Genomic DNA, 12665 nt, shown 5'->3' with positions numbered 1-12665 from the left:
GCAGGAGATCTGATCGTAAGTAAACATGTTGACACATTACACATATGTGCCATTGTCAATCTGTTCAGAAGAGGTGCTGTGAGAATATGACACAGAAAACTGCAGAATCTATGGACAGGTTTTAGGAAAGAGAACACAAGTTTCCAGATGCCTACACTGCAGGGGAAGCCCAATGCACGACAGAAATATAGTTGCAAACATAAGCTTCATAAGCAATGTTACTCATTTGCCCCAACTAGTAGCTTGGATTTGACCTGTCTGTGGTGATGTCACAGATGTTTCATAACTACTACAAGTGACATTTGAATGTGTTAAATGTTTGGTGTAAGAATTTAGCAGCAACTTGTGGTTAGCATATAATGAATGAGTCTCAATTCAAAGTCTCAAAAAATCCTTCAGCCCCCAAATGAATGAGGGAGTGAATTTGGTTTTATGATGCTTTTAGCAATGTTTCAGCAATATCCAAGCTGGTGACAACAGAAATGGGCTTTACATGCTGTACCCATGTGGGTAATCAGACCTAGGTTTTCAGACTGATTGGCAAATGCTTTAATCACTTGGCTACTTCAGCACTCCTGGTACATGAGTAAGAGAGATAGGCAGATTGCTTTTCTGAACATTGGATCAATAGGTAATAAATAATCATGAAAGTGGATTTATTGTTTGAAAAGTAAAATTCTTTTTCAGTTATGAAAAAATGGCATGGATTAGTTCTTTTTTTGTCACAGCAGACTTTATCATGTATGAAAAAAGAATTTTGAAAGCTTATCAAGATTTGAAATTTTTCTACTTTTTTTTTAATTTTAGAGATTTAAAGTGTTTGGGTAGGTATGCTGAACTAAAATATACTGATGGTAGGATATCAAACATTAACTCTGTTTCCACAAAAAATTGTGAAAACAGATATGAACATGTACCATAGTTCCTATGAAGTGCAATATTCAATATTGGGACCAATATTGCAGTTCTGTATGAACAGGTTAATGAACAGCGATTTAATTTAGCCTACATATTTATGAAATGTATATGCACACATATTGAAAGGAATATTCTTGTTCAATAAATTTCTTTTTGTTGTTTTAGACAAAACAATGATGCATATTGATTGGTCAGGGGCATGTATGTCACAAACGTTTTACAATTGGCCATCAAATCAAATTCGATTTGAAAATATTGTGACAACATGATATCAAACTGCAATTATATTTCTGTGAAAATTGTGAAAACAAATATATACCATGTCAGTTCTAAATTTGGATAAACCTTGCATCATTATTCTGACAGTTCCTTACCAAAAAAGAAAGTTTCATCCTAAAAGATCTATTCATTTTCATTTATATTACTGCTATGTCAACCAGGTGTTGTTCACATTAAGATACACATTCAAACTGTCTAAATGTTCATCTATTCATCATGTGATTTAATTGCTGAAAATTAGTCATTCTATTTTTTGTTGAAAGAGCATTAAATTCTGGCAGGAGAATATGGGAATCTAAGAACTAATTCACATACTGGCCATGGATAGAGTAGTCCGAATCATTTATACATGCTTTCTCATGTAATAAGATGTTATCTTTGATCAAGGACCACACAAGTGCAATTCTTGGACAGTGTTCCCTTTTCAAACCTAATGAAAATGTGCTGAAGAGAATAACTTCACAAGTTCAGTATCCAGGTACTCAACAGTGCACTCATCAAAGTTCTAGATATATGGTCGCAGTCTGTAAATAATCAAGTCTGGACCACACAATCCAGAGATCAGCAACCTGAGTATCTGTCTACGCAATGGGGATCCCATGACATATTATTGACAGATTCTGTGAACCACATTCCTGCTGGATAACAGGTACAGTAGTCATCTGTCTCAACACTGGGCTCAAAGTCCTTCGTCTACTTTATGCAAAAGCCAGGAATCATGTTTACCAAAAAAAATTACTAAGATCCACAAAACAGTCTTTCATTTCGTAGAATATCCAGGATAACTAGTACAATCCATGACAGCTATACCTGCTCCTCAATAACCTGCTCAAACATAATGCCACATTCACACTTTCTGTGCACAGCAATGCAAAGGATCTGGAAGAAAGATTTGTGAACTTCTTCTCCAGCAAAATTGACAGCATTCACGCTGACCTAGAAAGTAACCAGGGATTTTCCAACACAGATGATCTGCAGTTTGGCGGGGACACACTTAACACCATCACAAACCAGGAACTCAAGAAGACTATTGCTAAGACTGAGCTACGACAAAGATATCATCACTTGATGTTATACCAATATGGCTCACCAAGTCAACCATAGACCATCTTTGCCTCATTTGCTTGAATTTTCAACATTTCCTTCAACAGTGGTGAGGTACCCAGTGCCTACAAACAAGCCGTAATCACACCATTACTAATCATTAGACCCTGATGACTTCTGAAATTTTTAGGCCAGTCTCTAACGTTTCCTTTGCCTGTAAGTGTATGGAGTGAATTGTTGCCAAAAGACTAACCGACCATATTAAAAAGCACGAACTTGCCGAAATATTTCAATCTGTGTACCAACCAAGAAATGGTACGGAGTCAGAAAGCCATACTCGCTCACACACTAAAATGCTTCTTAAAGAACATTAGTGTCAACTAAGTCAGTGAGTTGAACTACGCAATCCCTTGTAGTTGCCTCTTATGATGATATTCTAGCTGTCTGAAGGTGATATTTTAAAAAGTAGTCAGGGCCAGACAGGCTGATGTAATGACCATTGCTTGTCATCATATCCATTGTGCATAGATCAGTCTGACCAGCAGACCCTGGAGTTATCTGACAAGCTTGTGCTCCTGAAGAGCAATTCAAACCTGGATCTTCATGGGGATGTGTATTTTTTAAACAGTAATAGTCAAGCAATATCAGGGCTCCAGATATCTCTATATAGTAGTGCTGGAAAACTGAAGAGTCCGTTTAGAGCACTGAGTAGGATTTAATGGCATGTCAGTAATCTTGTGTTGCACTTCATCTGTGTTCCACAACATTGCTACTCTTATATAAACAGGTCAATAGACAATAAAACAACAGATAAATACGTCCATAAATGATCCTAAGACTGTACACCATTGATGTAGTGCATATCTGATTTTCTGTTTTATTCCTACCATATCATACATATTTTTCATCCACACATATGGTGATACAGCCCTTATCTGGAGCCCTGAATATCAAAGAAAGCAGTGAACATGACACCAGAGTAAATGAGTATTGTTTAGCAATATTCCAGCAATACCACTGTGGGGAACACCAGAAATGAGCTGGTTACATTGTACCCATGTTGGGGGAATCCAACTTAGGTCTTTGGTGTGATGAGCTAATGCTTTAACCACGAGGCTACCCCACTGCTCCCATGACACCAGATGTCTTTCTGAAAACCTGACAATCTCGTAAATGCTTGTTTTTACACCCCTTTAATGACAAAAAGCAAACTGTCACCAAGCCAGCAATACCCCATGGGGGTAACAATACCCCATCGAATTGGCACAAGGGAACCCATGATAGTGCTGAGATACTTGTGGATTAGCTTGTCAGCATCACTGATTTTGTCATTGGAACTTTTCACACAATATCATTCACTGGAATACTTGCAGGTGTCAGACATACAACAACACACAGACACATACAAATATGCCATGCACCTCTGACCTGTCTTAAGGGCATGGTGCATATTGGCATCTCATTCATTGTACAGTCTTGATCCCAAGCCATGCGACTGTCTAATTCTCAGACCTTCCATATTTCCTCTCATTTAGGTGATTAGTCTGTCATCATAAGTCCATATGAGGGAGTTTTATTGAATCAGATTGTGGAGAGTTACTTCCCTTACACATGCAAGTATCTGTTGATTATAGAGTCAATATCTGTTATTCTGTGAATTTCTTTGTCCACCTTATATCCATGTAATAGATTCTTACTGTGTAGTACCTTAACACCTGTGAAACAACTTCATGCTTGCATTGACCACCTGTGTATCAGGTTCTTACCTGTGTCCTCATTATCACCTGTATCAGTTTGTGTTCATGGAGTAGTGGGGTAGCCTAGTGGTTTAAGCTTTCACTCATCTTTGCCAAAGACCTGGGCCGAGATTTTCGAGGCTCACTTAGCGCTAAGATAGTCCTAAGTGCCATACATTAACATTAACCTACAGCGCTCTCAGCATTAAGAGAGCTTAAAAAATCAAGGTCCTGGATTTGATTTCCAACATGGGTGCAATGGGTGAAGCTCATGTGTCATGGGTCATGTCATGATATTTCTGGAATATTGTGTTACAAGATTGTTTTCAGTAATTTGTATTATCCTTGATAAAGTGATGATTATCAATGTGTCACAGTGTTTAGAGTTTTGAGTTAGGTCACATTTCATATTAGTAGGTCACATTTCATATCAGTAGTTACCTCTCCTTGGCAAGCTATTGTTTACTTCCTGTTCAAGAAAGTTCTAAGTTAATGAAGACAGTCATATTTTGCTCAAATGTTCTTGACTGTGTGTCATACATATAAAGGTTGGTTGTTGTGTTGTGCGACATGGAAAATCACATTTGGACTAACACAGAGACTTACAATTACACTTAATATAACGGAATTGTGTACATCTACCTCGCCTTTCTGTCTACAGTAATTGTCTGTCTTAATCTACATCAGTGCATCACCATCATTTGACACAGTCTGCATGACCACTGACTTCGTAAACAAGCTCTCATTGTAAATGCTAACATTCTGTTGAGTTAATATTTCATATTTGTGACCCATTGCCTTATATTTGTGACAGTTGCATCGTCCTAGAAATCTGTATTGTGATTCACTGTAACTAGCTCATTGTTTGGTCAATATATTATTGAATATTTGAATCTTGTTTGTGTTATATTTTGCTGGTTCAAAGGGGATTTCGTATACCCTATGTCACGGCAATTTATTAACCGTAACAATTGATAAAAGTGGCCTAAAACCATACTCCCTCACTGTTGTGTCCCACTTATCTCGTGTAGCAGTTTCTTGTGTTCTCCACTATTACCTCTGTACCAACCTGTTGAATCTGTTCCCACTTGTCACCTGTATTCCAGTTTCTGACGTGTAGTGTGACACCAGGAATTATTCCTGCTCCTGTGATGGAGATGTTTTATGAGATCATTGCTGGAGAATGTATCTAGCTGTATGACTATGACTGATACTCCAGCAGTAGCAGGGATTCAAAAATATTTTGAAAAACCACTTGCCACCGGGCAAGTGACTTCAAGAAAGTAACTTGTCCTGACTAATTTTCCACTTGGTCTGATTTTATGACACAATGCGTGATGTTATGTTTACTGGACTATTTATCGAATAGTGATAATTTCACTGTCTACTAGCTCTACTTTATTATTAAAGTTAACTTTAATAGCTTCATTATGAGCAGATATGAATGAAATCCAAGATTATTTGCAGTTTGAAACCATAAGACTACACCGACTACTTGAGATATCATCATTTGATTGCCTGAAATGAAAACTGACCTGTCCCAGGCGTCGGGCGATCGGATTTTTGAACCCATAAATAACAGTGTTCATGTTAACGAAGAAATCAGCTTTTTTCATGCAAGAAAATAACAAAAACATGCAATTATTACTTTGAGTGCATGTCTTAGATGCATAGATTCTGATATGCTTGAGTTTAAAATTACTCTAAAACAACAACATATTTAAAAAAAAAGAAATTTTGAAATGATTCTTGACTGAAATGAAATTTTAATGCGCAAAAGTTTGGACTACATATATAATTTCATTTCAGAACGCATGCACTCTAACAAAACCTAATGCAAACACTGTAGGAACATAATCTTCATTTCGCAAAAATGTTAGTGATGCCATTTGACGAGAGGACATTTTGACTGAGTAAAAACTACTCGGTAATTGTTCCAAAATACAATAATCCATTTGGTGAAATTAATGATATTGTTAAATAACAAATGTAGAAATGGGTCCAGTTTGATTCCAAAGTGCATGTCAGTGGTGGCTGTAAATCAACGTTAGAGAACAGGGGAGTTACAAATGCACATCAAGGCCTGTGTATTATCTATGTCATTGTGACCCAAGTGTTTGGGTCATAGCAAGTACTACCTAGTTTATAGTGTTGATTAAGCTTTACAGTCATTTCAGAATTGATCTTGAAATGTAATTTTAAAATCGTATGGAAACAGTAATTTTCAAATAAAGTTTTAAAGTCATTTTAAAATTGATTTTGAAGTGACAGTTTAAAAATCATTTTGTTGCTGTCATTTTAGAATCATGTTTTAAAGTTTTTCTGAAACTGATCTTGCAATAGTAACTTACCAATCATGTGACCTTATATTCAGTCTCTAACAGTGGTATGAAAATGGTTTTCTATGTAACAGTGATGTATATGCCAAGGTGTGTGGAGATATATGGAGGCAGCATTAAAAAGACAAAATACTGTGTGGAGAGAGAAACTGGAATACAATCTCAGCAGTGTAAGCATTCACAGGTGTGTCTGACACAGTTGCAATAATCTGTGTGAATAAAGTTAGTGATCATACATACCCTGAAGAAAATATATTCAAGAAAGCCCATGCAAGTGTAGAAAATGTGAGCAGTCTAGATTTCCACAGCTCTGAAAATAAAGAAAGAGGCTCCTTTTCATTGTAATTTTTTTTTTTAATATGAACTTTTCTTTCTGTAAAATATGTTCATTTCAGAGACCTGTTGTTAGTCTAGAGTAAAGTTCAAGTGAAATGTTTTTCATAAATACTAAATCACTGAATCAAAATAATAAATATAGAATCACAATGGGTAAAGGGGACACGTGACAAGCTGTACAGATAAGACGAGGCATACACCCCGTTGCATTAATGTGAGGTGGGTGGGAGAGCGATGACGTTATCATCTTACCGTCTTACACTGGTTCAAGGCAGTTACGACTTATACTAGCAAGTTACCTGGTCAGTCAGAGAGCTGTGGTGTATTTGAGAGGTGGGTCTGTAAAAACTGCTCTGCCAGGGGTTCTTTGTATTTGATGTTATTTTGGGTTATGTTGTGTCATTGTTGTAATTGTGTGCCATTGTTATCATTGTTTATGTGCAGATAACTGAAGGAATAGTAATGTTCTATATTGTTTTGTGGCAGAATAATTTGCCATGCTCAACTCCATACTTTTTGACAACTTTTTGCCAGGGATTCAAACTATAGTCCCCAGCTTGTTGCAAGAGACTGTTTCAATCTGTGAGTTAATAGTCTGGATATTCTAGCTATGTACTATGAATTAGGTGATTTGCTTAGATGATTGCAGATTATATGTCAATTTGTGAATAGATGCTGGTGATGTCTTTCAGTTGTGGTGACTTAATTATTTGCAGAGTGTTTGTAAATATGAACAAAGTAGTTTAAAGCTGTAGGAGTTTTGTGTCAAAATGTGTGTTAAGTGGCCTCGTTTGTTATCTGGGGTGACTAAAGAGGATTGGGTTACAGTACAGTTGCATGGTTGACTGTTATTGCCACACTGGCCTCCAGTAGTCAGTCTGGCCTTTTGATTCTGTTTTCTGTCAAACCAGGTGCAGTTAGTCAACAGTCACACATGCAAGCACACACAGGCATGTATGCACACAGTTGCATGTGGGCAGTTATTATTTTGTTTTGTCATGTCAGTGTATATTTGTTTTGTGTTTAATTCTGCAGTTGGCAATAGACCAGCTGTGTGATGTCAGTTTTGGAGTGTGGATCAGACAATCCAGTGATTAACATCACGAACATCGATCTCAACCATTAGAAATGATAATTTGGATGGAGCAGGTTAGCAGGCCCGACCACCTGATACTGTTTGTCACCTGCTTTAACAAATATGGTTTGCTGAAATATTCTTTAAATAAACTCTTTTCTGGAAACGTAGCACCCAAAGAATTCATGTTTTCTAGGAAGATAGTGATGGTTGTGAAGCTGTCGTTGTCAGTGCCCACTGACAGTTTCAGATCTGTGTGTAGAGACATATTTTGGCTTAATATTTAGCCAATCAGCTGTCAGAGGTGCTATTATATTTGTCAAGGGAGATCTGTATTACTCGCGCAATTAATTATGGTCTTGTTAGCCAACTGTGAGAATAGCAGCAGGGATCACTTCTGGGCATGAAGAAAGCAAACTTACTCAAAGAAATGGTGCTGGAAAGCCTGAAGATATGAGCAGAGCACATGCTGCATGTCTAAAGGAAGCAACTGTGCGCAGCAGACTATGACAGATCTGCTGTCACATTTCATCAATTTTTCTTATATCCTAGAAATATTTCAAATGGGACAACTCACTCACTTTCTCTCCCACTGACTCAGCCACTCATTCTCTCACTCATTTACCCTTATTTACTCACCCACCCACTTATTTACTCACTTATTCACTTTTCCTCCGGACTCACTCTCCCACTCACCCACCCGCCCACTTTTTCATTCACTCACTCACTCTCTCTCCCACCCACTTATTTACTCACACACTTTCTCTCCCACTTACTCACTGTGCAAACTTTTGTCCCTTGGCCAGGCCAGACCCTACCACAAAATGTAAAAGTGTTATTTTCTTGTTTCTTATAGGGTTAGTTTATCGTCATGGAACAAACTGTCTAAAATAACCTAGATCTGAAACTAAAATAATCTGAAGATAAGCACTCCATGACATTGCACCATCACATGACACTGTTGATGGATACCGTCCCCGTAATCATGGCTGATGCTTGTAGAACAAGTGGGTTTAGGAGACACAGCTTTGGGACAAAACAACTTTATCTCCTGACTAACATGGAATTAAGTAGCGGTGACCTGGGAGGGACCATGTCAACAGCAATAATTCTAATTTTCATCTGATGTTAGTGAAGACTTTATCTGTGATGATAAGAAACTGATTCTTTGTAAGGATTGTAATTCTTGTGTTTTATTGCTAATTATAACAGTGACTCTTTGATATATACTTTGAAATTTGTCACGGAAAATAAACTGTTGACCTGCCATATTACTCAACAAGCAGTACACGCTGAAAATGTAGGGCATTAAGCGTGTCTGAGTAGTTGCGTAAACAGTGTGAATTATGCAGTGTGTAGAAGCAGGTCTACAGGCGATATCAGTGTGGTACCTGCTAAAGATGTATTGGTTTCTTTTCAATATTCTGTCCCGTGTCCCACCACCATGATATTGCTGAAGTGGAATATTGCTAAAAGTGGCATAAAACTATACTCACTCTTTTCAGTATTCAAGTTAGATCCATTTTAGCTGATGTTTTTGTTAAGTCTAGACCAGGCAATTCAGGAGTAGCATTTTGCGATTAGGGCATGGTGACTGCAAGCAATGTGACCTTGCCCTACAGTATGATAAATTAAGGACTGATAAAGAATTACTGTGCTTTTATATGTGGTGCGCTTCTGTACACAGGGCAATAAATAACTCATTTCTTTAACTTGATTTGGATAGTGACAAACCATTTGATTCATTTTAATAAATAACAGAGAGTAAGCAGACAAACTACAGCCTGTGTAGCTCAAGAGATTACCAGTGAATTGCAATCTAACTTGAAAAATAATAAACATAAAACACTCAATCACATTCAAAACATCAGACCAGCTCTGTGACTTTTTGCAGAATGTATGTCCTAAAACTGAAAAAGTTGTTTAACAAACTTTCATTAATATACTGACTCAGTTCACTATTTGTTACAAGGGAGGAATGCAGAGAAAGGGACAGCCAGGTGTTTGAGGAGCACATGCACAAGTGCTCACAAAGTTATTGATTCATTAAGGTGTGCTGTACGATCTCCATCTTCTCTTGCACACCTGGCTGTCTCTGTCTCTGCCTCCCTCCCTTATAACTTATAGTGAACTGTGAATATTTTAATGATAGTTTGTGTTTACTAGTTTGCCTGTTGATAGTCCCGCTTCAAGGTCATCAGTGTCCATGGGAGGATGTTCTTGATAACATGCTGACTTTCATTCATAATTTATCAGTTGTGAAAACAATGGCCAAGCCTTGGTATAGGGAGTGTCTCAAGTGTAATTTTGGAATAGTCAGTTTTTCATGGTCAGATTAGTAAGATGAATTTCATCATTCATTCAGAACATGAAGTAACTAAATCTGGACCAGACAATCTGGTGATTGATATTGTGAGCAATGTTCCATGCTGTCAGTGTCCAATGACACACAACCAACCATTTCAATGCATACATATTGTACAATGTCCATGAAGATCTTGAGATCCTGCTGTGTTGACCTTTAATGTGTCGTTCTCATGTTTTATGGCTGTATTGATGGATTGCATTGTTGAGTCTCTGATAGCATTTAATCAATGGTAGACATGTAAAACTGTCGATACATCAATAGTAAGTGTGACTGTTGATAGTTTTCTTATTGACTTCCGTTGATAAATGCGATGGCACTAAATATCGGATCTTTGTGTGCAGACTTGCAGTTCCATTGAGTTCGTTTTAACAGTTTACTTGATCTGAGTTTCAAGTTTCTTGTAAGTTATTAAAAGAGGCTGAAAGCTGCAGCTTATTTTCTTTATTTCATGTAAAGAATGCATTCATTTGGGAAATGACTTCAAATGAGGCAATTCAAGGAGACAAATAAACTATATCAATAGTATTGCAATAGTTGGTTGCAATAGACTATCGTTATTGCAATAGCTGTTTCTCCCTCAATACTGCTATTTCGGGTATGGTCTTTCTCTGGTCAAATCATCTTGCTGAAGATGACAGATGTAAAACATAGAAGCTGAAATAGTGTATCATTCTTCACCTCCAGAGGTGCTTTGTTACTAAATTACGTTTTGCATTGCCTTCTCAACCCACATTTTTGTCTAGCAGTTCATTTTGTTTCATTGTATGTTTCAGCACGTGTTTAGCAGGATGAAGATTGCTGTGATTGGTCAGTCTCTGTTCGGGGCGGAGGTCTTTAGGCTGTTACAGAAAGATGGCCACCATGTGGTGGGTGTCTTCACTGTCCCGGACGTCAATGGGAAAGCTGACCCTCTCGGTAGGTCGAGATCCTCTTGCTAAGTTGAGACCCTCGTGGCAGGTTGAGACCCTCGTGGTAGGTTGAGACCCTCATGGTAGGTTGAGACCTTAATTTTAGGTTGAGACCCTCTTGGCAGGTTGAAACCGTCTTGGTAAGTTGAGACCCTTGTGGCAGGTTGAGACCTTCATGGTACGTTGAGACCCTCTTGGTAAGTGTAGACCCTCGTGGCAGGTTCAGACCCTCGTGAGACCCTCTTTTGGGTTGAGACAGTCTTGGCAGGTTGAGACCCTTGTGGTAGGAAATAGACCCTCGTGGCAGGTTGAGACCCTTGTGGTAGGTTGAAACTCACGTGGTAGGATGAGACACATGTGGTAGGATGAGACCCTTGTGGCAGGTTGAGACCCTCGTGGAAGGTTGAGACCTCTGGGCAGGTTGAGACCCTTGTGGTAGGTTGAGACCCTTGTTGCAGGTTGAGACCCTTGTGGCAGGTTGAGACCCACGTGGTAGGATCAGAGCCACATGGTAGGATGAGACCCTCGTGACAGGTTCAGACCCTTGTGGTAGGTTGAGACCCACATGGTAGGTTGAGACCCTTGTGACAGGTTGAAACCCTTGTGGCAGGTTGAGAACCTCTTGTTATGTTGAGACCCTCATGGCAGGTTAAAATTCTCTTGGTAGGTTGAAACCCTTGTAGGTTGAGACCCTTGCAGGTTGAGACCCTTGTTGTAGGATGGAGACAATTGTGGTATTTTGACACCCTTGGGGCAGGTTGAGACCGTATTGCTAGGTTGAGTCCCTCATGGTAGGTTGAGACCCTTGTAGTAGGTTGAAACGCTTGCAGTAAGATCTGATGGTAAATCTGATTGTGGAACAAAGGGTGGAATGAGAGCTTACTCGTAGGTTCAGATTCCTCAGCAAAGGATGGAACAAAACACTTTTGGTAGGTACAGATTGGGATAGAACTAGACACGTCAAGTAGGGTCACTTTGGTGATGCCATTAAACAATTTGGTATTGCCATTAAACAAAATTTTTTACTTGCCCGCATCCCTGTTTTTAAATTATTGCTGAAATGCCCCATGTACAAGATAATGCATTATTTATTTTTGAAGAAATTGTATGACACTCAAATGAGATTCATCTGGTCAGTATTGTTCTATGTATAACACCTCAGGTAAACAGAATACTCTCTGACTATGTCTATGTGTTCCCAGCCCTGGCGGCAGAGAAAGATGGGATCCCTGTCTTCAAGTACAAGCGGTGGCAGCTGAAGAAGAAGGCAATCCCCGAGGTTCTGGAGGAGTACAAGTCCGTGGGTGCTGAGCTCAACGTTCTGCCGTTCTGCTCACAATTCATCCCGATGGACGTAATCACATTCCCCAAAAACCAGTCCATCATCTACCATCCTTCCATTCTGCCACTGCATCGGGGAGCCTCGGCCATCAACTGGTGGGTAAAGTGTTGGTCAATAGATGCACCTCTGTGGAAGGGGCTTGGGGCGTTTCCTTGTTGTGTTTGCTCGTTCATCGGAGGGACAGTAGTCTGGTGAAAGTGTTTGCTAGTCATGCTAGAGACTGGGTTTGATTCTCCACATGGGTACAGTGTGTGAAATGCATTACTGGCGTCCCCTGCCATGATGTTGCTGGAATTTTGGGAAAAAAAATCCATAGATTA

At 38.9% G+C, this 12665-nt stretch overlaps 1 protein-coding gene across 3 annotated transcripts in view; it reads left to right on the top strand.

Annotated features, from left to right (window-relative positions):
* The window catches only part of LOC137295718 (cytosolic 10-formyltetrahydrofolate dehydrogenase-like), a 40894-nt gene that overhangs the window by 1334 nt on the left and 26895 nt on the right, over positions 1 to 12665 (top strand). For 2 of the 3 annotated variants that reach the window (XM_067827235.1, XM_067827236.1), the window contains exons 2-3: positions 10869 to 11010; positions 12206 to 12440. In XM_067827235.1, coding sequence (XP_067683336.1) covers positions 10869 to 11010; positions 12206 to 12440 — 377 coding nt within the window. Of the gene's footprint in view, positions 1 to 6846; positions 6986 to 10868; positions 11011 to 12205; positions 12441 to 12665 lie in introns of those variants that run through there. The other variant, XM_067827237.1, reaches the window with a different exon arrangement.

This window comes from Haliotis asinina, chromosome 9, assembly GCF_037392515.1.
Source record: "Haliotis asinina isolate JCU_RB_2024 chromosome 9, JCU_Hal_asi_v2, whole genome shotgun sequence".
Taxonomy (NCBI): domain Eukaryota; kingdom Metazoa; phylum Mollusca; class Gastropoda; order Lepetellida; family Haliotidae; genus Haliotis; species Haliotis asinina.
This window is presented reverse-complemented; position numbering and strand designations above follow the sequence as displayed.